Here is a 27,627-nt window from a genome sequence, read left to right as displayed (position 1 = left end):
ATGGCGGTGAGAGGCGGCGGGTCCGGGCCGGGGGATCGCGGGGCTGAGCCGAGCCGAGCCGAGCCGTGCTGTGCTGTGTTCTCCCCGCAGGGCTCTCCGGAGGAGGCGGAGCAGGCCCCAGAGCCCCCCGCCGGAGGCGCGGTGCGGCGGGGGAAGAGGGCTGTCCCGACAGCCGCAGCCCCGCAGCCGGCCAAGCTGAGCCGCGCCGAGCTCTACAAGCCGCCGACCAGCGAGGAGCTGACCCAGCTGAAGGAGACGGAGGATCTGTTCCACTCCAGCCTGCTCCGCCTGCAGGTCAGCCGTGGGGGCCGCGCACTGCCGCACGGGGGGAGCGCGGGGGCTGCGGGAGCCCGGAGTCGGAGATGGCCTGTGTTATCAAGCTGTCTGAGTTAGGTGAAGATCAGCTGGTAACTGGATCATAGACTCATAGAGCAGTTTGGGTTGAAGGGACCTTTAAAGATCATCCCCCAGGGTCACCTTCCACCAGAACACTTGGTTGCTCAGAGCCCCATCCAGTCTGGCCTTGAACACTTTGAGAAATGCAGCACCCAGAGCTTCTCTGGGCAACCTGTGCCAACACACTCACAGGGAAGAATTTCGTCCCATTTTTTAATCTAAACCTACTCTCTTTCAGTTCAAAGCCATTGCCCCTTTTCCTATCACTATATGCTCTCATAAAAAGTCCCTCTCCAGCCTTCTTGTAGCCCTTTTAGGTACTGGAAGGCCACAATAAATCTCCTCAGAGCCTTCTTTTCTCCAGGGTGAACAATCCAAATGCTTTCAGCCCTTCTTCATATGAGAGGTCCTTTATACCTCTTATCATCTTGGTAGCCTCCTCTCTGGGCTTGCTCCAGCAGGTCCCTGTCCCTCCTGTGCTGGGAGCCCAGAGCTGGATGCAGTGCTCCAGGTGGGTCTCAGCAGAGCAGAGGGGCAGAATCCCCTCCCTCCCCTGCTGCCCACGCAGAGCAGAGCAGAGGGGCAGAATCCCCTCCCTCCCCTGCTGCCCACGGGGCTCTGGATACAGCCCAGGACACGTTTGGCTCTCTGGGCTGTGAGTGCCATGGCCAGGCCATGTGCAGCCTCTCACCCACAGCACCCCAAGCCCTTCTGGGCAGGGCTGCTCTGGGTCTGTTCATCCAGACCCAGATTCAACATCTTGCACATGGACTTGTTGAATCTCATGGCCCACTCCTCAAGCTTGCCCAGGTCCCTCTGGATGGCATCCCATCCCTGCCTGTGGTTCTAACATTGGTGATTTTTATGAGGAACAGCTTTGATCACCTAGCTACTTGGTGGTGTCAATGGCAGGATCTCTGGGGCCTGGTTTGTGGTGGGAATCTCTGTGGTCGTTTCCTGCAACTAGTCCTCTGTCATACAGACAGCCTTCCTGAGAGCTATGCTTCTGTGAATTACATCAGGGTTTTTTGCCTGGACATTGGTTGGGATGGAGATGATTGCAATCCAGCACTCAGAGATGATGGCAGGAACTGATCAAACTGCCAGCTCCAGGCACGGTTTATGGAGAGTTCAGTGTCTCCCCCAGTTCACCAGCTGCCCTTTGCAGCAGGCTCATGGTTGGTGCTGGAGAACAAGGTAAAAGTCAGGAGTAATTCAGTGTGGCGCAGCTGCCTTTGATGGTCCCCTTTCCCCCTACAGATCGAAGAGCTTTTGAAGGAGGTGACATTGAAGGAGAAGAAGAAGAAGAAGATTGATGCCTTCCTCCATGAGATTAACAGCCTGCTGAGCACCATCCCAGAGACTCCAGAAACTGACGTATGTTCCAGGCTTATGGAAGAGGTGGCAAGACCCCTGTCCTTGATGGAGCAGGAGCAGGCTCTGCTGTTGCTCTGCAAGCAGAGCTACTCATGAACTGCCTCCCTTAGGGGCTGGAAAAATAATACTTTGCTTTTTCTTTGGGGAAAAAGGGGGGAGATTATCTTTAAGCTCTGGGTGCAGCTGTGTGGGGAGCAGGGTCTTGGCTCCTGCACATCTGCTGCTGTTGATTCTCAGAGCATTTTGTGTGTCATGTCTGTTCCCAGCTCACTGACCAGGCCTGGCTTTCCAAGGATGTGAAGGTCCCGTTCCTGCAAGTGCCATTCAACGTCAAGGGAAAGTTCCGCTTTGTGCCCCCAGCCGAGCTGAAGGTGGTGGGCAGTTACCTGCTGGGCACCTGCATTAGGCCGGAGATCAACGTGGACATTGCAGTGACCATGCCACGGGTGAGTGGCCATGCCACCTCCTAAATGGCTTGGGGCCTGCCAGAGCCCTGTCCTCTCCTGTCCTCCATGACCCCTGCCCTGCCCACTCCATTCCTCAGTGATGTGGCGGCATCTGGATATGCAGGATGACTTTCACAAGGAGCTGGGGAGTGTGGTCTGACCTCTTGCTCTGTCAGAGCTTGCAGCTGTTTGATCTTAGTTCCTCATGAGGATCTTCTTTTTCTCTGCCTGGATGGAACATTGCCAGGGAGATGCATGGTTTTTTTGTACCCAATTGCACTTCCACCACAGCTCCCAAGACTGTGTTAAAGGGAGGGAGAGGTTTGGAGCCTGGTAACCTCCCCTTGCTGTCCAGACTTAATTGTAAGAAAATCTTGAGACCAAGCACAGCCTGTTTGGCTGCATGACTGCTCTTGTCTCCTGCAGTCGTGGAGCTCAGGGAGCCAGCAGCAAGCTCCTGATCAACTTGGAGCTCCCTGGGGCTAACATAGGTTTGCCTGTGGGGCCAGGGAGAGTTGTGGGTAGTACCTCGGGCTGTACCTCAACTTAGCAGGCAGATGAGGTGGCATTGTCCTTTCCCTCTCTTCCCAGGAAATCTTTCAGGACAAAGATAACCTGAATCAACGCTACCACCGGAAGAGAGCCCTGTACCTATCCCACATTGCCCAGCATTTGTCCAAGGAGAAGCTCTTTGGCAGTGTGAAGTTTGCCTACATGAACAGCAACCATCTGAAGCCCATCCTACTCCTGAGGCCTCAAGGTGCCACTTGAGCCTTGCTCTGGTGTGGGGTGTGACTGGGTAGTGGTGTTGGGTGGAGGGCGCTGGTGGTGGTGTCATACCATTTAACGCCTCATTGGAGAGGGACCAGTCTGGGCCTGCCATCACAATTGGTGATAAATTTTGGGTGCTTCTCATCTGTTTTCTCTCTTTACCCAGAGTCTAGTTCTCAGGGTCTCTCCCCTTCCCAATCCTCCTCTGTAGCTTGGCTGGGATTTCCAGCCTTGGCCTCGCTGGCTGGCATATCCTGTGGGTACTTCAAGGAGTAAAAAAGTAAACCCTACAAAACACACCTGTATCCAGCACTGCCCTTCCTTCCTGCTCTCCCGAGCCCTGTTCCCCACTGTCCTTCTGCCTTCCCCAACAACCTGTGTGCAGTCTGTCTCTTCCCTAATGAGATGACTGGTCCCCATGAAAGGGGATCAATGGGATGCATGGGGTGCTAAGTGCTGCTTGTTCCCACAGCCCTCAGGAGATAGTGGGTTGGGGTCTGGGACAGATGTGATATGGCAAGGCCAGGGCAGGCAATGATGCCAGACTGAGCAGTGGGGAGGAGGATGGGGCTGGGGCATGACCTGTGTGTCGTCAAGGTCATCATTGGCTCTAGGATGTGGTCACTCTCTGCTCTGAGATGATTTCCACTGCCGTGGAACTTTGCTAAGAAGGAGCTTTGGCCTTTGCCCGGGCTGCAGATGCTCCGTGTTTTCCCAGTTTAATCTCTGACATCTCTTCTTCCTGTACTTCTCCCCTTGGGTGCTTACAGGCAAGGATGAGAAGATTATCACTGTCCGACTCCATGCTTGTCCCGACTCGGATCTCTTCAAACCCAGCCGCTTCTATCCCAGCAAGAACAATGTCCGGACTGCCTGGTTCATGGAGCAGAGCACCCCCAAAGAAGGTATGGCCTGGGCTGGGGGAACATGAGGCTGTTTGTTTCAGGCAGAGACTGCCCCCGGTGCCTGTGGCTGGGTTCACTGCAGCCCTTCTCTGTGGGCAGGCGGTTGGTGGTTGGGTCCAACATGCTGTCATCTCTCCATACAGGAGCCACCGAGCCCCCGACCCCACACTACAACAATTCCATCCTCTGTGACACCGTGATGCTCTCCCACCTGCATTTCTTGTCTAATGCAGCCACGGACTTCCCAGGCATGAAAGATGGCCTGGCCCTCCTCAAAGTTTGGCTGAACCAGCGGCAGCTCAGCAAGGTATGTCCTGTGCCGAGGTGGGCTCTGCTTACCTGGCTAACCTGCCTTTGGCCTGCTCTCCTTCCTTTGGCAGAAGGGTGGTGCTTTGGTCCTGATGGGTGGGGTGGTGGCTTGTAGCTTTGCTTTGAACTGTGTTGGGATGGGGTCTCCATGAAAACCTAATTTGTGGGTTGCCATGGGGTTGTGTTACCTCTGTTTTCACAGGGCTTGGGGTGCTTCAGTGGCTTCTTGGTCTCCATGCTTGTTGCGTACCTGCTGATGAAGCGCAAGATTGTCAAGATGATGAGTGGCTACCAGGTGTTGAGGAGCACTCTGCAGTTCCTGTGTGAGTTTCCAGGGGTCTCTAGGGACAGGGAAAGGTTGGTGTTCAGGCACAAAGCCTGAACACAGTGGGGGAAGAGGCAGAGAGGCCATTGTGGCTTTTCTTCTGTGCTGAGCCCCTGTGGGTGGGATGGACAGGAGGGGATGAATCAACAGAGCAGGGCTGGATGGTGCATCTTGCAGTGAGGTGGGGAATTCCCATCATAGGGCGGGGGGCCAGCATTGTATTGTAACACTGTTGACTTTTGTGAGACCCTGATGGTATTGACACATAACTGTGCCACTGTCACCAGGGGGAGAAATGTGGATGGTGGTGTGACTTGTTCCTTCCTATCTGTCCACAGCCACCACTGACCTGAGTGTGACAGGGATCAGTCTAGCCAAGGATGCTAATCCCTCCCTGGTAAGCAGCTCTCTGAGTGGTCTTGTGCCTGTGTCTGTCAGTATTGCCACTGCTCCTGCTGGCTGGGATGTGCCTTGCAGGAATGGCAGATGGCAGCAGTTCTGGGGTGTCTTGGTGTGTGTGATGTGCTGCAGCACTAAGGACTGTGTTTGCTTTTCCAGCCTGTCCTGGATGATTTCCACCAGGCGTTTGAAGTGGTCTTTGTGGATCCCTCTGGACTGGTCAATCTCTGTGCTGATATGACTGCCAGCAAATACCACCAGGTACCGCGCAGGTTGTGGTGGCTTCTTGAGTTGCTGTCCTAGGAGTGAGCTCAGACAGGCAGAAAATGGTTAGATGTCTTTGAGGAGGATGTAGGACTAAGGGAGGGCATTCATTGAGGTTTTCTAAGCTTTTAACATCTCTAGCTTTGAAGCTTGGAGACGTAGATGTAGTGCTGCATTGCCAGTCTTGCTCAAGTGGTGTGAGAAAGTTGTTTCCCTCTTTATGTGCACCTTTGGGTGAAGCTGTTTAGCAGATGTAACTGTTCTGTAGGAGAGAAAAAAAAATGACCTTGATGTCAGGGATATCAAGAAGGGACTGTGACCACCAGTGAGAGATGTTTGATACTTGGCTTCATGCTAAGGACAGAGACTGGGATCAGGGTGTGCTGCTGACCATGGAACTGGGCTGACCCTCGTTGATGGGGGAGCACAAGTGACCACTGCTGGAGGGATTTGCTTTCCTTCTCCCTTTGCATTCATGCTCCTGCACTGCCTTCCCTCCTTGCTCAGGTTCAGTTTGAAGCCAAGCGCTCTATGGAGATTTTGGATGACCGGATGGTGGATGGCTTTCAAGTGCTGCTCATGACCCAGAAGCCCATGCTCAGGACTTTTGACCACGTCTTCCAGTGAGTCTCACTGTGCTGGTTGGGTAGTGCTGAGGCAGCCTGCTCAAAGACGAGTGAGCTGATTCTGGCTTTGGTCTGGGTTAGATTTGAACTTACCTGGTGGGAAGTAGCTCTGCTAAGCTCTGAAATAGACACTGGTGCCTTCTTGCACTGGCTTGTTCCACTTTTACTGTCTAGATAGCCTCCCAGAGGAGGGGAGCAATGTTTAAGCCTTGGAAACAATAACCAGCATGTCCTGAGATGCCAGAAGGCATTCCTGTAGCACCCATCCTGGGCTAGGACCCTCTGTTCCCCATTTTATCCATCCTCTAACAGAGCTCTCTCTCAGAAAGTATTTGGTACCAGAGGTAGGTGACCAGCTTCTCTTCTTCCCTGTAGCCTGAAGCATGTCTCCAAGCTGCAGGGTACCTGCAAGAAGATGCAGCTGCTGAATGAGCTGATGGATCGGGGTGGGAACTACGTGGCTGCGGCCCTGCCCTTCGTTGTCTCGCTGCTGGCACGGGGTCTGTCCCAGAGAGCACAGCTTGTGGCTCACTCCCTGCCCCAGGTCCCTGAGGTAATGCAGCTTGGCGATGACACTGCATCCTTTGCAGCTTGTGGGGTCTCAACTGTCTCTTGTGGCGCTACAGAGCACAGGGAGGGCATCCTTGCTCACTGGGGAAGGAGACAGGCTTGTCTCCCCTTGATGGGAATACGGAACCTGAGGCCCTGCACTGTGCTGTGGGATGCAGCTGTGTTTGTGGGATGCACTGAGCTGTCTTGCTTGGTCTGGGCACAAGTCCTGGTCCAGTAATGAGGCAGGGTGAAGACAGCTTTTCTTGTTGTTGAGGAGACCTATTAGATGAGACTTTCCCTGTCTATGCTTGTCTGGGAGAACATAGCAGGAGATTCATCTAGCACTCCAATATCCCAGCAGCTACTGCTCCAGAAACCTCATCTCTCCTTGTGCCTCATGTTCCTCATTTTCCCACAGTGGCCAATTGATGCTGAGCCCCCAAAACACAAGGATGTTGGGCCCCTGACGTTTGGCCTCCTGTTTGTCCCAGAGTTTGCTGCCAGTACACTGGAGAAGGGTCCTCAGGCTGATCACCCCGAGGTGAGGAGAGCCCTGCTTGTGCTGAGTGAGAGCAAAGCTGGTGCTGTGCTGTGGTTGAAGACAGCTGGGAGGCTGGCTGGTAATCTTGGGAAGGTTTTGTTTGGCCCAGAAATGACCTTTGTCCCTGCTCTGGCTTGGTCAATGTCCCCCCCACAGGCCTTGGCGTTCCGGACCTTCTGGGGAGAGAAGTCAGAGCTGCGTCGGTTCCAGGATGGCAGCATCTGTGAGGCTGTGGTGTGGGAGGCCAGCACTGCCTGCCAGAAGCGCCTCATTCCTGAGCAGATCATCAGGCACCTGCTGAAGCTGTAAGTTGCACTGAGCAGCAGCTGTGGGTTGCTCCATGTGTTGCTCCTGCCATGTGTCCTGTCCCTGGTGACCCCATTGTCAGCTTCATGCTTTGTGGGGTGTTGTGGGTTGTTTCAGATTTGTGAGAACATTTTAGTTGTGAGCTGCTTCCCAAGAACGGGTGGGAAGGGCAAGCATCTGGTGCTGTAGCCTCTGCTGGATGTAATGCAAAGGCAGGGAGGCAACATGGTCCTGCCCTTACCATGTGGGTAGGATGCCAGGACACTCCTCAGAGCTGGAAGAGAAGCTGTCTGGACCTTGCAGGACATTTTTGTGAAATCCTCTGAGACCTTGTAATGGTTCACAAGATTGTGTCTTTCCTATGGCATTGGAATGCCTCTGCAGCAGTTTATACCATCTGCCAAAAGTTGAGGCCCACTTGCACAGAAAGGAGGGTTTGCCTGTGCCTCTTTGTCCTAACTTGAGGATGTGTCTTGTGAGGGAAGGCTGCACATTGGTGGCTTTGGCTTTGCAGCCTGTGAAGCTGCACAAGTTACTGGTCCACTGTGGGTGGATTATTTGGGGAGGTAAGAAAGAGAGCAAAGACAAGGGCAAGGCTGTAATGCGCAGAAATTTGTCTTTTCACCAGGACCTTCCTTTAGAGAGGGATTGCTCATCCTTGGGCTGAGCAATGTCAGTAGGATTAATTGACCCATGCAGTGTCAATAAGATTAATAAGCTGGCATGTTGTAGCTCTAATGCTCTGTTGTCTTCTCCTACATAGCCATGCGGACATTCCTGAGTCCTCCGTCTGCTACCCAGGAGCCCTGCTGGAATCTGTGATCAGGCCTGGGAAAGAGGTATGACTGCTTCCCCAGTGGGGCTGGGGCTCTGTCCAGGAAGAGCAGTGAGGGAAGGGCTGTAGGGAGGTCGTTTGAGTGGCACTGAAGCAGCTGTGTGGTTCCCAAGAGAATGTAGTATGGGTAAGGATCTACCAAGTCTTTCATGGCAACCAATGCACAACTGCTGAAATCCTCTTGTTTTAGCATCCCCCAGACCTCATTTTCCCCTGCAAACACCCCACTGTCCTGTTCTCACTGCTTTTGCCCCTCTGTCCACTGCCTGAGCATATATTACTGTCCCACAGTGCTCCTCTGAGATACTGCATGCTTCAGGACATGGGCCAGATAATTCTGTGCTGCCATCCCTTAGGTCCAGCTGGCAAAACCAGGAAAAGGAGCTTTCCTGGCATATTGCAAAGTGCTAGATTGTGGTCCCTCTGAAAGTGCAGCCAAAACAAAGAAACTCCACTTTCAGACAGAAGAGATGCATCTCAGAGGCTGGGAAATGTCTCTCCTTACAACTTCTGCTTTTCAGCTTGTGAAATTAAAGTCTGGAGATGAGCCATGAGCACTTTGGCACACTTCGTTGGTCTTTTTGTATTGATGCTTTAGGATTTTAGTGTTAATAATTTTCATATATTTGTAATCCTGCAGTTCTTTAGTGTTTAACTCTTAAACTCCATATAGAGTATTATCTACTGTCTTCACATTTTGGTTAGAAAAAACAATTCCTCTCTAGGCCTGGAAATCAAGGACACCTTACTATCTCAGGCCCTGAGAAATGTTAAAAAAAGTAAGCTGAGGAGGGAGCAAACTTGGAGTAAATGTCTTCATTATCTGAAGCTATAATTGGAAGATTAACCCCCTAAATGCAAATGAACCAAACTTACAAAAGTATGAAAACTTTCGGTCATGAAAACATGACCCATTGTCCATTTTGGGGTGTAGCCCCCTGGGGGGGCTTTATCTGCCTGAGAATGTACCTGAAGGCCCTTCAATAAATATAACCACTTTTTATTCCCTTAATTTTATCTAGCCTCCATTTTTAGGTAGTCCCAAAAAGGCATTAGTACAACTAGCTCTTTACCTGGTTGTTGGATGGAGGAAGAAATTGTTTCCTTTCCACTTTTTCAGATTGAAGGGGCACACATTTAGTGGAAAGGATCTCCTGTGCCAGGACCAATTGCAGTCTGGGCGGAGCTGGGTGTCAGATTTGGGATGGGATGCAGGTTTTCACAGCCTGTTGTGTGGTGAGGCAGGAAGGTCTGTGTGCTGTGTCCCTTCAGGCTGGTCTGGGGTTAGCTGATACACCCCAGTCTGATAGGGGATGCATTTTCCTGGAGCCTGAGGGGTTCCATTGTTGCCAGTCCTTGAGGAGCAAGGGAGAAGGTTGCTGTTGAGTGTGGGGTGGTGGGTGCAGGGTACCTGCTCCTCCACCTGTTTGTGTGCAGGCAGCCTGGGGAGCCAGCAATGTGTGGATGTGTAGGATGAAGGCAGAGGAAGGGTGCAGCCACAAGCAGGACAGGGTTTGTGGTTCATGGCACACCCGCAGAGGGTGCTGCTGCTCCGCCAGAGAGCCCAGGTCAGAAAACTCCAAGCAGGTTGGCTCCTTGTGTGACTCAGCTGCCTCTGAGCTGGGTGGTTTGGTGTCCCTAATGTGTCCTCCCTGTTCAGGCTGCTCTGCTGTTATCTGGGGAGGTGGAAGCTGGAAGGGCAGCACCAATTCTCCCTCTGGTGCTTCTCTGCTGCCCTCTGCGGGGTTCCTGTGATGCTCTGAATGTTTTCTGTCTTTGCTTTTGCCACGTGCCACATCTGCCTTGGCTAAGGATGTAGTCAGTGGAGTTTTCTGTTAACTGCTGCCTCTGTTGGCATCATGGTAACTGCTGGGGAGACAGTAGCAGGCCTCTCACCTTGCCAGTGTATGATCTCTTTATTCCCCGAGCATTCTTGGCTTCTCCTTTACTATAGTGATTGCTGTCAGTACAGCTCTTGGTGCTGCCTTGGTGTCTTGCAAAAGAAAAAAATTTATTTGCCTCTGGGATACCTGAGGCTGCTGGGGAGTCACAGACAGCCTTGCCCTTGTCTTTGCTCTCTTTTTTACCTCCCAATTTTGCTGAGCGCTCTTGCCAGAAGCTGCTCCCTGGGGTGGCAGTGCTGGCTCCTCGGAGCTTGGTTGTGATGCCAGCCCATGAGGGAGGTGAGATGAGTGCAGGAGCAGGAGAGGTGCTTGGAGAGGCTCCCTGTGTGTCCGCAGGCAGGGGGAACAGGCGAGGAGGCCATGGTCAGTGTTGTCTGCTCCTACGATGACCTGAGCCGCAAACTGTGGAAGCTGAAGGAGCTGCCGCTGACGGTGACGGCTGTGCAGGGTGTCCACCCAGCCCTCCGCTACACAGACGTGAGTGTCCCCCCATGCCTGGGGGTCTGCAGGGAGCTGGGGTGAGGGAGGACTGAGAAAATGAGTCATTCTCTGGTTTTGTGGCTCCTGAGAGCCCTTGGGGCAATATGGTGCCTCTTCTTTGTTCCATATATAGCTTTGTTCCATTCTTTGGGCTGGCTGTGCACAAGCTGACCAAACCCTCTGTACTGGAGGGCTTTGCTGGTGTGGGAGGTTTGGGTGAGGGAATACACATTGCCAAGAGGTTTCTGCTCCCTGTTCTCAGTTGCTGGGTGGCTGTTCTCTTTCAGGTCTTTCCTCCCATTCCTATGAAGCCAATTTATTCCTTCCATAACAGAAGCAAACACTTCCTGCTTCCATCAGGGGAGAAACCCTGCCCGGCCTACATAACTCCTTTGAAGAGTAAGTGGGGTGAGATGTGAGTGGGAGATGATCTGTTGGAGGGAAGCGGAAGCCAGCATCAGTCCTGGCTCTGTTATTGCTGTATTGGTGTGCTACAGGCAGGAGCAGAGCCCTGTCTCCTCTCGCCCTTGTGCTGTAAACTGTAGTTCCAGACACCCCTGTCCAACACCTTGTTTCTCTGTGGGATTCACTGACCGCCTGCTATCCCTTTGTCCCCAGTTATCTGCCACATGGAAGGCAGTGGCCAGTGGCCACAGGACAAAGGAGCCATCAAGCGCATCAAGGCTGCTTTCCACCTCCAGCTGGCTGAGCTCCTCCGGCAGCAGCACCAGCTGGTTTGCAGACCTGCAGTCACCCACACTGATGTGTACAAGGTAGGGGGATCCCTGGAACCTTCTCCAGGCCTGACCTTACCGCGGTGGAGGGCTGTGGCAGTGGTCGCAGTGGACAAAAATAATATTTGTATGGTGGGCCTAGGAAAGAGTGTAGTGAGACTGCACTGATGTCAGGATGCTGCTGTTGTATCCCTGAGGGGCAACATAACACACATCATGCTGCTTATGTCACCATCAGGCCTGACTTTGCCTTGTGCTCCCATCTCAGGACGGCTATGTTTTCCGTCTCCAAGTAGCCTACCACCGGGAGCCCCTTATCTTGAAAGAAGTGGTCACTCCGGAAGGGATGCTGAAGTACCAGGACACAGAGGAATCTCGGCAGCTGGAGCTGGAAACGTTGCATCTGCCCTATCTAACTAGCTCGCTGCATGGGTAGGTGAGGCAGAAAGTACCTGAGGGGTCAGAACATGGGACATGGCTGGAAACCAGCATGGAGGTGCCCTTGGATCCTGGAGAGTGATGGTGGGTAGAGGAGCTTGCTGTGGGAAGTGACCCATCAGCCAACCTTGTGAGAGGCTCTTTGGAAGGATTAAGGGAGGGATGCAGGTGTGGGTGGCACCAGTGGTCACCCTGAGGTCACTGGTGTGGGGAGACAAATATTAAAATGCAGCATGGTTAGAGAGGAGCATGAGGCAGCATTTTCCCTTCTTCCCCCCAAAATCTCAGCATCTGCAGAAAGTCTCTGTGCTTGTGATGCTGTGTAAGTGTTCCTTGCAGATTTTTGCTCCTCTCTTCTTTCTTGCCAATGCCAAGAGGCTGCTGTGGGTCCTGAGGTGTGTGGGCTGAGCAGTGGCATGTCTCCCTCCTCACAGGCTCCAGCAGCAGCACCCTGTGTTTGGCAGCACTTCCCGGCTGGCCAAGCGCTGGATCAGCGCCCAGCTCCTGAGCGACAGCATCTCTGAGGAGTGTGTGGACCTGCTTGTAGCGTTTCTCTTCCTCCACCCAGCCCCCTTCACACCACCCAGGTGAGGATGAGGAGCCCAGGCTGGCCCAGTGGGGATTTAATGCCTTTCATTCTTTCATTACATGGCATGGAGGAAGGGTGGGATGCTGCTCAGGTGGGAGGTGTTAGAAGGGTTCACAGCAGGGAAAATGAGGTGCCTGTGCTGCCAAAATACTGTCCCAAGTCCTGTTGGGAGTTGCCAGAGGAGATGGAGACACTTAGCACTGAGGGTTGTGGCTTTCCCTACACTGTGCACTGCAGAGAAAGGGGGAGAGCAGGTAAGGCTGGGAGCAAGTGTCCTTGTGGCCTCTAGGTGCTGATGGCACCACTGCAGGGTGTCTTGTGCCTTCTGGGGGACTGGTGAGGCCACTTGGTCTGAGGGTGGTGGCCAGGAGAAGCAGGGTGAGGGCTGTGTTGTGGCTACCAGTGTGCTGGGGCTCCTGGGTTCCCTAGGAAGGATGTTATGGTGATGTTGGCAGCTTCAGCCTCCCTTCCTCCTGGAGAGGACTTCCAAGGGAAGGATGAGGGGTTGGGCCCTGAAAACTGAATGAAGCAGTGTGTTGGTAAATGCTGGCCCCAGGCAGACAGATGTTATGGGGCCCGGAGGAAATGAAATTAAGTTAAAGGAAATGTTTTTCTTCTGTGTGGAGTCAAAAGGTTAGTGTGCCCTGCACTTGGAGTGCAGTTTCCTTTCCCAAAGTAGCAGGAAGAACAGTTTGATATCTAGAATGTTTTCCTGTCTCCTAAAAGAACAGAATCCCCATCTTCCCAGCTATCTGGCTTTGTGCACGTGTCATGTTGCAGGGGAAGAGGCACACTGGGAACTTGGCTGGTGTTCAGACCTGCACCAGAGATAGGAGCAGCCCTCTCTCCACCTCCTCCTTGTTCCAGACCCAGGAGTCTGGGTGGGAAGAGCGTCAGGAGATTGTGTAACTAGGCGGGGTTGAGGGGGGCTATGATTTATGTTTTTCTGGATTCTTTTTCCTGAGGTAGGAGACAAAAGAGTGGGGAAAGATTTTCCCTGGAAATTTGGAGAAGGGGAAGTGTCTCAAATTCATTCTGAACTTCCCTTTTCTATCACAGATATCCCTTGCTGGGCTGCATGTGGGTTGGGCCTTCACTAAGTCACCCCCTGGTGCAGCCCTTTTTGCTGCCAGGAGAGCAAATGCTGATGTTGAGCTGTTTTGTCCTGCCTACAGCTCTCCACAGGTGGGGTTCCTGCGCTTCCTCAGCTTGCTGGCAACCTTTGACTGGAAAAATAACCCTCTGATAGTCAACCTAAACACTGGCCTCACAGGTGAGCAGGCAGTGGGTAGGAGAGCTGCAGCATGAGATTCTTGAGCCCTCCTTGGCCAGTGATGGCTCCACATCTCTTGGATACATCATAGCTTGTGCTGGAGGCAAGATTTTCCACTCCCTTGCTCCTGTCCTGTCATGTTTTCACTTGCCTGCAGGATGGGTTTGGTTGTGCCATGTGTGGTTTTATTTTTTTCCCTGCCTGCCTCTGAAGAGTTGGGTCTCAGTGATGATGCTCTGCTGCTTCTGGTCTTGTTGAAATCTGTGACAAGCGTGGGTGGTGCTGGATGTGGTGTTGTCTTTGAAGCAGTCTGTTCCTGCCCTCTAGTGTTTTGTTTGTTGATTGTCTTTTGGATACATGCTGGAGCCACAAGAGACCATGGGATTGTCTTGGCTCTGCAGAGTCATGGGGTGGGGGAGGTAGTTACACCCAGCTTTTAAAGCTGATTTGTAAACAAATGTAAAGGTGTTTGGGAGAGAATTGGGTTTTGAAAACTGCTATTTTCCAAAGTGCCCTCCAACTTATTTTAATGAACTAAAAAGCTATTTTTCCCCACTTGTGAGGATAGAACATTCTTTAGATAATACAAACTGTCATTAGCTTATAATGTGAGTTTCCAGTTTGTGTCAGTCTCAGTACCTACCATGCCTGAGCCCACCTGAGTGGGGTTAGAGCAAAGGTCTACCTAACAGGAGTGAGGTGCAAGCCAGAGGTGGAGGAGCTCTGGTTTCACATGGACTGTGGGGTCAGAGGGTGGAAGAGGATAAATCCTCTTGTGCTGCCTTTTCCTGGCTGTGGTAGGGATGAGGAGGTCAGAGGGTTGTGGATGGGGCAGAGCATCTCACCTTCTGCCTGCCCTCTCCAGATTCTGACTGCACGGAGATCAAGAACAAGTTTGTAGCAGCTCGCACTCGCCTCCCTGTCATGTTCTTGGCCACCCCCAAAGACCAGTGGAGCTCCATGTGGACCCGGGAGCGCCCCTCAGCACAGGTGAGCTGGGCCATTTGTTCCCTTGCCTCTGGTGGCTGCTGGCTCGGGGCAGTTCTCTGCTCCTAGTGCTAGAGCCAGCTCTTAGAGCCCCATGAGAGAGGGATGTCCCTGTTACATTCAAGACTGCCAAGTTTTACCCTCTGACTTCCTTCCCTCCCCAGATCCTGCAGCGCCTTGTCCTGCTCGCCTCGGAGTCTCTCCGTGCCCTGGAGGAGCAGCTCATGGACCCGCTCAGTGACCAGGATGTGAAGGTAACCCCCTAGGGCAGCAGCACAAGAGTTTTCAGGCTCTGGCTGAGCAGACTGGGCTTTGCTGGGATGTGTTAGGAGGTTTCAGGATGTGGCTGTGGGGTTTCCCTGGGTTGTAGAGCTGCAGGGATGGGAGGAGAGAGGCTGGTGTCCCTCTTTGCCACCCTGCTTCTGGAGGACCCAGCTCTGCACTGCAGCTTGGGGTGACTAGGACAAGTTTATTCTGTATTCTCTGGTTTTCTTGGGACATGAGCAAACCCGCAATATTCCTGTGCCAAACCAGTTGTGTCTCCATGACTGGATCAAATGGTTCCTCTGGGAGACTGTTCTGGAATAGCTGTGGAAATCTGGCTTGTGTGCTCGACTCTAACCAAGCTCATGGTCTTGAAAGTTTTGGCAGGACAGTACCAGGCACTTTAGGAGGATGTTATTTTGGCTTGAATGGAAGAGTAAAGCCCTATGGACTTTAACCCTCTTCAGTTTCTCAGTGATTTCATTCTTTAAGTAAACTGAAACATCCATTACTGCAATGAACTTGAGAGATGTATATTTATTTGCCCTTTGAAGGGAGATACATGTGTTTTGAAGGGTAGTTTATTGGTGTACTAGGTAGGGAACCAGGAGATTGAAACTCAAATGACTAAAGAAGCTAAGCAGTGGTTAGATAATGGTTAGATTCACATTAGGGACAAAAAACCCCAAACTAAAACCAAAACCAGAAAGCAGCACACACAGTGGATTTTTTTCTGCCTAAGCAATATGAAAAGGACTTAATGACACTGCTTTCTCTTCTGCTTTATTTTGCACTGGAAGTATTATGAGGTGAAGATGTACTTGAGGCAGTAGCAGTGTATGTTACAAGGCTGTGAAGGAATGAGGCATGTCCAGTGTGTTGCAGTCGCAGTGCTGGCCCAAGACTGAAATTCAAGAGGCACATTGTGAGCTGGGGATGGTTAGCTTCTAAAACAAACTGTCACCTGGCCAGAGCAGCCTCCCAACACCTTGACTCAGCCTCCTTGGGACTCTTCATTCCTCCCTTCCATTGCAGCGGGAACGTTTCTCATTGCCATGCAATCCCTCTGGTCTCCCAGGCCTATGTGTCCTCCCAGGCCTATGATGTTCCTTAGGGATAAACATGGGATGCTATTTCCAGGGTAGAACTTAGGGCAGGGAGGAGGGAAAATCCTTTCCAGTTTAGTTTGGAGTTGCCTCCTGTATCTAAGAGAGTGCTGCAAGCTGGTTTTTTTTGTCTTTGCATTTGGGTTCCATGGGGACATGCTTGCTGTCATGAAGATGCACACAAGGTTTTGCTCCCAGGGCACACACAGGAACCATGGACTTGATCACTGGGTGGGACAGAGGTCTGTGTGGAACAGAGCTAGGACTGACTCAGTGCTGGTCACTGATGTTCTTCATGTGTGTTCTCCACAGCCTGGCTGTAAACCAGTTCCAGGCAGTGGGTTTTCTTCCAGTGCCAAGATGAGCAGTGTCCCATGCCTCTGTTCATGTCTCTGCATCATTTGTTCCATTTGAAAATGTACAAGTAGTTTTTAAATTTTTTCCATTTTAATACAGCTGTATCCACAGCTAGATCCTGCCTGTCCAAATATTTACATGTCTGGGATTGCTCCCCTCCATTAACAGGATTTTGCTCCCACCCTCTGTCTGTTTGATAGAAGATGCTGTTGCCCTCTGGGGCAAATCCTGGTGGACAGATGGGGCCATCCCATTATTAAACAGCTCCTTTGTCCCCTGCATGTTGTTCAGCTCCTGTTGGCTTCTTGATTCCCCTCTTCATCCTGAGACTCTGCCACGTGTAGTGCAGTTATCTATCTCAGCTCATCTTTTTGTCCCTCTCTGTTGCCCACCCCACTAGCATTCACTCAGGTAGGCTTTTTGGGGTCTGTGGCAAACTTGTAACATTAATCTCACAAAAATTTTGTCTTTGGTTTACTGCTTCCTAAGGAGAAGGAGACAAAATGCAGACAAGGACTTGGGAAACCTCTCTTGCCTCTCCTGCCTGCTTGTGTCCTGTATTGACTAGTACTGTTTGTTTCTCCCTGCAGATGGTCTTCCGCCCTCCTTTGGACTTCTATGATGTCCTGATCCACCTGAATCCAAACCAGATTCCTCGGCTCCTGGAGAGCGTGGACCGGCCAGTGAAATCGGTTTCCCGTGGCGTGGTGAAGAACAGCTCTGCCACGAATATCCTCTTTCCTGTGGTGGATTATGACCCTGTACAGTTGTACCTCCAGGAGCTGAGAGTAAGCATGGCCTACTGGGGAGGCAGATGGGGTGCCTAAGGGGGAGCTTCCCTCTGGCTTTTGGATTGTCTGCTGGTGCAGGACGTGGCTGGTGACATCTTTAGGTATTTGCATGGGATGGGCATTGCTTCTCCAGCAGAAGTCCTGGTGAATGAACCACCTCCTGCATGGAAATGGGAGTGCTGCTGCAACGTGAGGATGAGCTCAGATACAAACCACCAGGACCTTTTGCTGAAGAACATTGTATTCAGCACAAAAGTGTCTTTAAGCCATTTGTCTCCAGTTAGTTAACTCACTTTTCATGGCTTCTTCCACCAGTTGGTGTGCATGATGGGCAGTAACCACACACAGTTTCAGGGGGAAAGTTCAGGTATCCATGACATGGTCCCAGTAAGCTTTCTGCTGTTAGGCCAGTGGTTGTGTGAGCCAAAGGAGATCAGTATTGGTCACAAAGTGGTTTCTCTGTGTTTGGCCACATGCATAACAACAGAGGAAGTTGGTGATGTGGGAATATGGAGAATGTCAGTACCCAAAGTGGGAAGAACATTGACCATGTTCTTTTCCACCATAAGGCCAAGCCAAAGCCTTGGCAAGCTGGGGAAATATGCAAGGGTCCTGGATGACAGCAGTGATCCTTCCTGGATGTGGACAGCCTGTGCTTTGCAGTTGTGCAGCACCTGGCACTTCCCAGCTTCAGATGTGGTAGCTGGGTTAAATGTTAGTGCTGGGTGTGCAGAGAGATGAGGTTGTGGTGTCCTCTTGTCAAAGGCTGCCTTGACTTTGAATTGCCATCATCCCTTACTGATAGGAGTGCTGTGAGCAGTGTCAGAACTGTAAGCATGGGAATCTAGGCTGGCTGTGGCAGGAAGGAGGCTGTGGGGGTCTCTTGTCCTGTTCCCCACTCAGAACAGAGCCAGCTTTCATGTTAGAGCAGGCTACACAGAGCCCAGTCCTGCTTGATACTATCTGTGTCCAGGGATCAGGATTTCCTATTTCCCTGCCCCAATGTTTGGGCACCATTGAAAAAGTGGTGCCTGAATTGAAACTCCAGTTTAGGCTGGAAAATTTTGGGCCCTTTCAGTTCAAGCTCCCTTAACTTGGTACCTTAGGAACTGGGCAAAGAAAACTTGCAAGGGTTTCTTTGAAGGTTTCTTCATCCTGGACACAGTCCTGTTACTCCTCAAGTTGCATGTCAGTCCCAGTGCATGATAACCTGTGCCAATGGGAATCTGCTGTGGCTTCAGCAGAGCTGCCAGGCCTGCCAAGGTGTAAGCTTAGTCCTCCTGTCACCTGCAGCAGCCTGGGGCAGTCTTGGTTGGTGAGGAAGTGAGAGACAGGGATGTGTGAAAGGCCTCATGAAATGGAGGAAGACCACAGAATTGTCACACAATTTTCCTGCAAAAAGCACTGCTTCCTTAGCTGGAAGGACATGTGGGAGAGGGGATGCCCAGTGCTCTCCTCCCTTTGAGAAGGAAGGTGGACCTGGAGGTCCTGCAGACATGTTCTGGAGAATACTGGGAGATTTCTTGGGCAAGAAGAAAGGGGAGAAGCATCCTTCACAAGGGTTTTAAAAGGGAGGAGAAAGCAGATTTGGAACTGTTTTCTCTTTCACTTCCCTATGTGGTGTCTGAGGAGTCATATCAACACCAGCCCCTCGCTTTTCAATGATGAATGTTTGACCTGCTGCCATGAAACCTCAGCCAAGAGGTGCAGATGTGGGTAGGAAATGGAGTTTTTTTAAGTCTGAAATCCTTGTCTACCTAGTCCTGGAAGTGGGTTCTAGAGCTGAACAGAGCTTTTCAGCAGCTACCAAGGTGCTGGAGATGCATGGAGACAGAGCCTCTGTATCTCTGAAGGAGTCAGGGCTAGGCAACTCTTGTGGAAACCTGAAAGAAAGAAGAATGCTTGCTTGAAGAGAAACTGGAAGATGCTGGATGAGCTGACTGGGAGAGCTGTCTTTTTGGGGAAGCTTGCAGCAGTTCTGGCTGTAGATTGAGGCAGTCAGTCAGGAAACTCATTGGGGCTTATAGGGTTTATTTTTATGCATTTAGATAAGTTGGTGTGAGTAAGTGGCTCTGGAAGTGAAAGGTAGAGAAAATATTTTCCTGGGAAGCAGATTTCATTAATCTTCAGGCAATTATGATTTACTTGGTCCAGTAAATAGTGTCATCCAAATTGCTTGAATTTTTACTGCTTTTTACTGCCTGTTTTTATTAATACATGTTATAATAGATTGAGAATTGGGTTTGGTCAGGTTGCCAACTACAGCTGCTCCTAAATCCAATATGCTAACATCCCAGTGAAGAAAGATGGATATGAGCAAAGGACACTGCTTGTTGGAAGCAATGTTGATTCTCCTGGTGTCCCTTGTTCTTTGATGCGAGGGTTTTTAGGAGGGAAGAGATCAGGACCTGGTTGTAGCTTTCTCTGAAGAGTGAGCTGTGGGGCAGAGAGCCTGAAATCTGTCTCAGCATCTCTGTGTGAGGGGCTTTTCTTTGTCCTAAAGGCTCTTAGATAATGTTTGTTCTATTGTGGCTATCATATTAGAGGTACCTTCCAGTAACAGTTTGCTTGTCATTCATAGCATCAGGATCAGTAGCGGGCAGTCCTGAAGGAGTTGGTCAATATCTGCTTTTCTAGGCAAACAGGTGTTTCTTTTCCTGGAAAAGTCACAGAGGTGATGCCGCACATGGTTTCAGAGATTTGAGCCATATCCAGTTAAGCTGGAAGACCGCTAAAGCTGATTTTGCACTGCAGGACCGCTGCAAGCCGGTGATGCTGAGCTGTCAGTAGAAGCTACTCCATCCATTAGAAATCATCTGGCTTCATATTTCAGTGTATTGTTGTTGTTGCTTCGAGGCAAGACCTTTTCATCAACTTTGGCTTTCCTTGGTAGCCTCTCCAGCACCTTTTTATTTCTTTTTCCGTGGCTCTTGCTACTCTAAACAGTGTTAAGCTCTTTCTTGTCCTGTGGGCTGGAAGCCCTGGGGGTGATCCAAACCCTGCAAGAAGTTGGTGCCAGAAATGAGTGTGGTGACAGCAGTGAATCCTTCTGAGAGAACTTGGATGAGAAGACAGTTTGGACACAGAACTGACTGGCTTTGATTCAGAGTAATTTGCTCTCTCTTAAGAGCACAAACCACAGAATTGAGCAACGGGGCTGTAGCCGTGGTGGGTTTGTAGCAGCAAAGGGAGACATCTGCCTCACAGATGCTGTGGGATTTTGTGTTCTTCTATGGGTAGAAAATAAACATCTGCTCTTTACTGAAGTTTCCACACTAAAACAGGATTTAAATGCCTTGGTGTTTTGATTGAATTGAGAGGGGCAAGGAGTGGCTTCTTCCCCTAGTTCAGACTAGTTACGAGGAGATCTACTCTTCTGTCCAGCCTGTTTGCCTCTGTTCTTCTAAAGTCAAAGGGTTTAGCAAGGCAGTAGTGCTCTGAAGCTGAAGGATTGCTGTGTGTCTTTTCCAGGGAGCTTAATCAAAGTAGAAAAAGAAAGGAGAAGAGGTGTTGAGTCCTGACTGCTTGAATTTTTCCTGCTTCAAAGAGATGTGCTGCAGGAACTGGCCTGAGTTGCTCTGGTGCCTGGGAGGCTCTGTGTAGAGATGAAAGACTGGCTGTGGGATTCAGGCAGCAAATTCTTCAATTCCAGAACAGATCTAATAGAGAAGGCCTGTTCTGTGATCCTGTCCATACCAGAAGGCTTTGCAGATACAGACTTTTGAGGGAAAGCAGGTGCCAGACATCCCACAGAAAGGGCTTCCCTGGAGATTCAGCCTCCCTGCCACTTACAGTTCAGAGCGCCTTGTAGACCAAACCCTGGGTTGGCTCCTGGTGGGGATTCTCCAGCAAGGCTAAATTAAATTTAAGTGTCTTGAATGAGGCTCCTGTTGAGTCTCCATCATGACTGCTGGCTTGTGTTGTGGTGGCTGTGGAGCTGTAGAACGCCCCTGTGTTTTCTGGGGATGTAGTGTGAGAAGGCTTAGTCCATGCAGCTTTTGCTCCAGGGTGACTTGGCTGTCCTCTGGACTCGAGACCATTCAGAGGACACAGGGCTTGTGGATATGCTTGCCATGCCTGTTTGCCTGCATGCTGGAGCTCACAAAAGCCAAAGGCTCTGGTCACCTCCCTGAGCTGTTCACTGATTATGGGGTAGATTGGGTGAAGCTGTCTGTGCCATGTCCATCTGCCTGTCTGTTATGGCTGTTAATAGACCTCACATTTACTTGGGTCTTTGGTGTCACCAGGTCACTGATGGGATGTGCTGTCATTCACTGAGATTTAGATTTCTTGGGCTGTACATGCTGGAGGAAGAGCTTGTGGCAGAGAAGCTGTCCATCTTGTGAGATCTTTTCTGTGTGGATGAGCAGGAATATGTTTCCTGCTTAACAACAAACATCTCTCTAAAGTAATGTTTTGCATTCTGCTGTGTCCAGTTCTGGGCCCTCAGTTTGGGAAGGACGTTGAGACACTTGAGCACGTCCAGAGGAGGCAGCGAGGCTGGTGAGGGGCTTGGAACACAAGCCCTGTGAGGAACGGCTGAGGGAGCTGGGGGTGTTTAGCCTGGAGAAGAGGAGACTCAGAGGTGACCTTATCAGTCTCTTTCTGTGGTGGTGTTTGGTCTCTTTCTCCAGACAGCAGCTGACAGAACAAGAGGTCATAGTCTCAAGCTGCGTCAAGGGAAATATAGGTTGGATATTAGGAAAAAGTTTTTCACAGAGTGATAAAGTACTGGAATGGTCTGGCCGGGGAGGTGGTGGTCACCATCCCTGGATGTGTTTAAAAAAAGACTGGATGTGGCACTCGGTGCCATGGTTTAGTTGAGGTGTCCAACCAGGGAACTGGTTGGACTCGATGATCTTGAAGGTCTCTTCCGACCTTGTGATTCTGTGATTTCTTGCACCTTGAGGCAAGACCTATCAGGAAGACTTGGAACCCTTTCCTTTCTTCCTCCCATGGTGTAAAAATGTGTCTCTTGCTACTGCATGTTAGAGAATTTTTATTATCATTAATTCCTTTCTGTCTCCTAAAATATGTAAGCTGTGATTATGTGATGTAGCTGCAATTGGTGAAATCTTTCCAGGTCAGTCTGCTCCCTTCCTGTTTGACAGGGCTGACTCCTCCTATGGTGTCACCAGGTAGACAGGGAAAAGCTGAAATAGCTCTGTGGGCTCTCATGTCAGGCAGGAAACTTCCTATCTGGATCTGCACCTTTGGAAGGACAGAGGTGTCAGGAAATCAATCACCTGCTTTCAGGGCTGCAGAGCAGTCCCCAGACCCTTAGCATAGAGCCCTGGGCTGAGGGTGGGTACACATGTGTGCGCCCACTTGCTCAGTGGGGCATCAGCCCCACGAGCTCCTGGGGTGGGCTGACAGGGGACTTGTGGCTGCATTTCTTCTGTGTTGGTAATGCCCTCCCAGAGGCTGTGCAGGGTTTGTCATGTAGGAAATGACAGAAGACTTTCGTCTCAATGATTTGGTGGATTGACATGTTTGCTGATGCAGCCAGGAGGACATGACTGGCTTCTTTCCTTTCCACATTTCTTTCCTGCTGCCCCAAAGCCCCAGGACAAGGATGTGTGTGTAGATCTCAGGCGGAAAAGTTTGCTTAGTTTGAATTCAGTTTGAAACCTTTTATCAACTGAATCCCAAGCCTAAGGGTTTCCTTTGTCTTTTAAAAGAAAGTCACAGAGGTAGTCCCAGCCTGGAGTTACTTGGACAGTGCTCCTTGCTCTGTTGGGTCATGGGGGAGGCTCTCTCTGTGTCACATAACTGGGAGCATCAGGGCAGGTCACAACAGGGTGACAGAGACCTCGAAATGTTAACCATAAATGTAGTTGTTTGTTGGAAGTAAGCAGCTTTAATAAGGTTTTACACTGGTGGGTTCCTTGCTAAGAGCACTTAAAATGCTCTGAACACTGAGCAAGTGTTTATTGATGTATTTGCCTTCTGAGCTGCTGTTGAACCAGGAAATGCTACTGTAGGACACATTTTTGTGTGCAGAGACCTCCCTAAAAGGCTCTTCCAGCAGCTGTGATGCAATGAGCCTAATCTCTTGGTAGGAGCAGTGAAAAAAAATGAGTGGATAAAGGTTCAGATGGAAAAAACCCTATCCCTAAACCCTATCCCTAAACAACAATGTAGATACTTAAACAGTATATACTTAACAATGTAGATACTAAACAACTAGTAGATACTTAACTAAATTTCACTTAACTCATTGCAAAATCCATGCTTCAGATGGAGCTGCTTAATCTGATAATCCCATTTTAGATCCAGGTATTGTTTTACTCCCTACATTTCTCCACCCTTTTTATTCGTATAACCCAGATAATTTCTTACAGAGCTTGTTCTAATCTTCTTCCAGGTGCCATATACACCTTCTCCCTGGACAATGAGGCCTCTCCAAATTAAAGCCCTGAGTTTGTAGGTCCCCCATGTCTCTGTGAGATGGGAACCAGCTGTAGGTTTTGTTGATGGCAGGGATTTCTGTGGGCCTTGAAAGCTGAATTGCAACCAAAGATAGAGCACCTGGAGAAGTGAGCAAACATAGTCCCTACCTTTTCTCCCTTTTCTCTGAAACTTTTCCTGGAAGAAGGTATTTGCAGGCTCAGACAAGTCCAGTAACACTGGGCAGAGAACATGGGATGTGGAAAGGAGGGTGAACTGTTTGCTTTTACTCCCCAAGCCTCTGAACAAACAGGAGTGCAGTGACTAATACACCTGACCCTTTTAATGCTGCCATTTCCCAAGAACTTCTCAGCTTGGTCGGCCAGTTTGAAACTGTTGGGTCTGGGGGAGGCTCTCTCTGTGTCACATAACTGGGAGCACGACAAATGCTGAGATTTTGAATTGGATGCCATCCTTTTAACATCTGCCCTCTACTCCCAGCTGTCTGGGAAAAAACAAACAAACAAACAAACCTGCTGGATATCAGGCCAAACAGTGGTTTTATTGGGAAATTAACTGAGCCTGGGAGGGGTTTTTTACTGCAAATGCTCCTGGCTTCTGTCCAGCAAGATGCATCTGTTAAAAATACTGTTCTCATAAGGAGCATCGCGTGGTGCTGAAGACCTCACCCTGCAGAGTAGCTGGGCTTTTTCAGGTTCTCACATGTCTGCTCCCCTTTGGTTCAGAAAGCTGCACCTTGGCAGTCAGCGTGCCCTGAGCTTTATTGCCATTCCTTGAGCTTTTCCTCCCTCTTTGGCTAAAAAAAGAGGAGTCTTCCCTGTTGTCTGGGCTCTGAGCATAACCTGTTGCTCTCAGCGTAGAAATGCCAGGGTGGATTGCCTCTTTCTCAATGTATTTTTAGACAGTGGTTTTTCTAGCCAGTTTGGTGAAATAATACCTTGACCAGGCTTGCCCCTGTGAAAGCCCATGGAGGTGGATGAGTTGGCAGTTCTTGGGATCTTTCCATCTTGATGACCTGATTTTGTTGCCCTCTGTGAGGGCAACAACAGTCCAAACTCAAATCTGTCTCTGAAGATTGCAGACAACACCATCCCTCCTTGCATATCAGGTCTGTATTCTAAAAATGCCATCTTGCCTTTTAGGATCACTGGTAACACCAAACCACTCTACCTTTTTTTTTGTGTACTGCAGTCCTGGTATGTCCATACAAGAGCCCATCCAAGCTTGTCTTTGATGTTGATTTTCTTTCCATGCACCTCCTCATGAAAACCTCATGATACAATGATGCCAGCAGAGACCTCTCTTGGTAAAAGCTGGGAAACTTAAGGTGATGGAGAAGAAGGCTGAAGAGGGGGCAGAGGGTCTGTATTCTGGGCAATAGTTTGTTCCAAGGCTGGCGAAACCCTGTGCAGAAGCTTCTCCTGTACTGATTCTGGGGACTGTTTGCTCAGCCTGGTAATACGTCTTGTTGCCTGATGTTGATCTGCACCAATATAAAGGTGTATCAGGGAGCAGCTGCTTGGCTATCTTGGTCAACTTCTTTCAGGGTACACATCTCTCGGTTATCAGCATGTTGGGTGATGAGCTGTAGGGCCAGACTTTCGGGTTCGAGAAGTTGCTTGCACAAAGCATTGTTTTCTTCTGCTGTGATCCTCATCTGCCTCCTTGCAGCCCTGGGAATCCAGCTGGTGTGGGCTTGGGGGAAGCCAGACTGGGCTTTAGTCATCCCTTTGTGCAACGTCTCTCTTTGATCTCTGCTGCCCAGCATCACCAAAGGAGATGCTCACTGACACCACTGCTGAAACACAAGGGGCAAGGAGGACAGATTGCTGCAGTGCCTCCTTTGAGCTTTCCATCTCTTTCCACCCCACAGAACATTGTGTTACTTAAAAACCTCTGCTCTAATATTTCCTTTTTGGATAAAGTTCTGACAGCTCACTTGGGATTTGTCTTGGTGGAAGAAGCAGCTTTGATACCTTGGTTGCACAGATGGCAGAGGTTGAGATGCTGGTCTCTGGTTTTGTGTTTGTCTTTAGTGCCATGAAATGTACTGTGGCAGGACTGCCTGTTGGGTAGGGCCTGCCTCTTTCTGTCTCATGCATGGTGAAATCTTGGATATGGTTGCTGGACACTGGGAAAGTACAGCTTGGTAGTGCCAGGTCAGCTGATGGAGGACCACAGTGAGGGACACTCAGTGGGTTGTCTCTGAGGGTTCACTGTCCTTAACCTGTGTTTTTTTCTACCCAGAACGCCTTTGACGATCTTGCCTTGTTCTTCTATGACAAGCATGGAGGGGAAGTGATTGCAGTCTTGTGGAAACCTTTGAGCTTCCAGCCTCAGCCTTTTAAGGTGAGTTTTTGTCTCTGTTTTAAGCTTTTTGTTGCTTTTATGCCCTGAAAGCTTGAAGGGCTTTTATTTTTTTTTCCTGTATGGTAGTTGCTTTGTCCAAATCTCATCAGCCCCAAAGCCCTTTGGGAAATTGAGATCATAGTTCTGTTGCTTCTTAGAAGGGGAGAAACCAAGACAGGCCTGTGGCCACAGTGCCTTCAGTCATCAGGAGAACTGAGAATGGAAATAGACTATCCCATTCTTGTGGCTTCAGGATCTTACCAGAAATACCCAGCCCACAAGAAGCCTAGGTCAAGAGTGCCCATGTCCTCGTTGGTGCATGGAGCTGTTTTCCAGCTGCACTGTGTGGGTTGGCAAACCCTAGAGGGTGGTTAAGCCAGGTGTGAGGCACGCTGGAGTGATTCATGCTGCTTTCTATGAAGGAAAGACGCAAAGAAACCGGTTACTCATGGCTCGGAGCTGGCAGCCCAGGCTCTTCTGTCAGTCCCTGGTGATTTATCTCCCCTCTCTTCACGGCCAGAGGGCATTGGCCATTCTACCTGACTGCTGTTGTGAAACCCAGTTATTCACAGTGGTGAAACAGATGAGGAGATGCTTGCATCGGAGCTGAGTCTTGCTGGATTAAACACAAGGGTTTTGTTTTTGCCACTGTTGGAGCCAAGGATATCTTCCCACCTGAGGTCTTGACACCCACCAAAGAGCAGAAGCAGCTCTTACTCAGCCTTGTGCTGTGATCCCTTTTGCATACTCCTTGTGCCCTGCTTACCCAGGCTCTGCCATGCATCTGCACACTTGTCATTCCACCATACCCCTGGCCATTGCTTTGCTTCCTGACTTCCTCACAGTCTTTGGACTGTGGCTCCAGGGTAAACCCTAAAAGGGGCTGGAAGGGTCACTTCTGCACTTTGTTTGCTCTAAAAATGAGCACTGATAGTGTTGAGAAGTGCAACTTGTGGAGCTAGGTGCCAGAGGTGTTAGCAGGGTTTGGATGTGACAAGGCAGGAGAGGAACTTGCTTCTCTTACTTGGGGCTAGCAGAGGTTGCAATGCAACTCTGAGCAGATGCTCCCATTTGTGCAATATTTTCTGTGTCCTGCAGGTCTCCAGCATGAGGGGAAGGAAGGTGACAACTCTGAACAATGAGCTGGTCTGTGTTCCCAATGTGGAGGCAATTCTGGAGGACTTTGAGATTTTGGGAGAAGGCCTGGTCAAAAGTGTGGAAGCTCGTACAGAGAAATGGACTATCTGAAACCACTGAGAGGTGTCAGAGTGGCCTGTCTTCAAGCAGTTTGTTACCTCTGGGTCTGTTCCTTTCTATAAATCAGTCCTAGAAGAGCCTTTTAGCTTTCTCAATCCCAGAACTGTATGTTTTACTCTATTTATCTTTATAGATACGGTTCAGAAAAGCAATGGGACCTGTTATTGTTTTCAAGAATACAGATGCCTTTTTATTTTGAAGAAAATATAAAGATGGGATAAAGTTTTTGAAAATGTTACTGTTTTTTGTTCATTGTAGGAATTGGCGCTGTGTTCATATGAAAATGTAAAGGCCTGAAAAATATGGCTGAAGTGTGAAATGGAAAGGCAGTTTCCTAGTTTGGTAGGGAGTTTGAGATGCTGCTATTGTAGGGGTTAGCAAAACCAAAAAAACAGTTGTTAAAAGAATGACTGGGTTATTCTCTGCTGCTCAGCCCCGGTGAGGCATATTTGGCATGACTGCGTTCAGTGCTGATTTTCCCAGTATAAAGGAGATGTGGATACTGGAGCAGGTCCAGCAAAGGGCAACAAAAACAATAAAGGGATTGAAGCCTCTGTCATGAGGGGGAGAGGATGCAAGAGCCAGGCTTGTTCAGCCTGGAGAAGAGAAGGCTCAGGGGGTTATTACCGATGTCT

The 27,627-nt window shown here is 50.1% G+C and overlaps 1 protein-coding gene across 1 annotated transcript; it reads left to right on the top strand.

The window, feature by feature from the left end:
* Window positions 1-27,219, top strand: NOL6 (nucleolar protein 6). The gene is made up of 25 exons (XM_054002972.1): window positions 1-294; window positions 1,657-1,773; window positions 2,040-2,219; window positions 2,811-2,979; window positions 3,761-3,895; window positions 4,039-4,202; window positions 4,407-4,527; window positions 4,868-4,926; window positions 5,088-5,189; window positions 5,700-5,815; window positions 6,194-6,371; window positions 6,789-6,911; window positions 7,068-7,216; window positions 7,981-8,056; window positions 10,293-10,433; window positions 10,724-10,835; window positions 11,055-11,209; window positions 11,439-11,602; window positions 12,043-12,195; window positions 13,373-13,470; window positions 14,336-14,460; window positions 14,622-14,711; window positions 16,775-16,972; window positions 25,634-25,735; window positions 26,834-27,219. Exons 1-25 carry the CDS (start codon window positions 1-3, stop codon window positions 26,981-26,983), a joined length of 3,471 nt encoding a protein of 1,156 aa, XP_053858947.1. The 3' UTR covers window positions 26,984-27,219.
* The last annotated feature ends 408 nt before the right edge of the window (window positions 27,220-27,627 follow it).

This window comes from Vidua macroura, chromosome Z (assembly GCF_024509145.1).
Source record: "Vidua macroura isolate BioBank_ID:100142 chromosome Z, ASM2450914v1, whole genome shotgun sequence".
Taxonomy (NCBI): domain Eukaryota; kingdom Metazoa; phylum Chordata; class Aves; order Passeriformes; family Viduidae; genus Vidua; species Vidua macroura.
The sequence above is the reverse complement of the archived record's forward strand: the minus strand, read 5'-3'. Positions and strand labels throughout refer to the sequence as shown.

Excerpts from the sequence above, each read along its gene's own strand:
- NOL6 (XM_054002972.1), top strand. The coding sequence starts at position 1 with ATGGCGGTGAGAGGCGGCGGGTCCGGGCCGGGGGATCGCGGGGCTGAG. Across the intron at positions 10,434-10,723 it reads CAGCCCTCCGCTACACAGAC|GTCTTTCCTCCCATTCCTAT; the intron begins GTGAGTGTCCCC and ends GTTCTCTTTCAG. Across the intron at positions 11,210-11,438 it reads CCCACACTGATGTGTACAAG|GACGGCTATGTTTTCCGTCT; the intron begins GTAGGGGGATCC and ends CTCCCATCTCAG.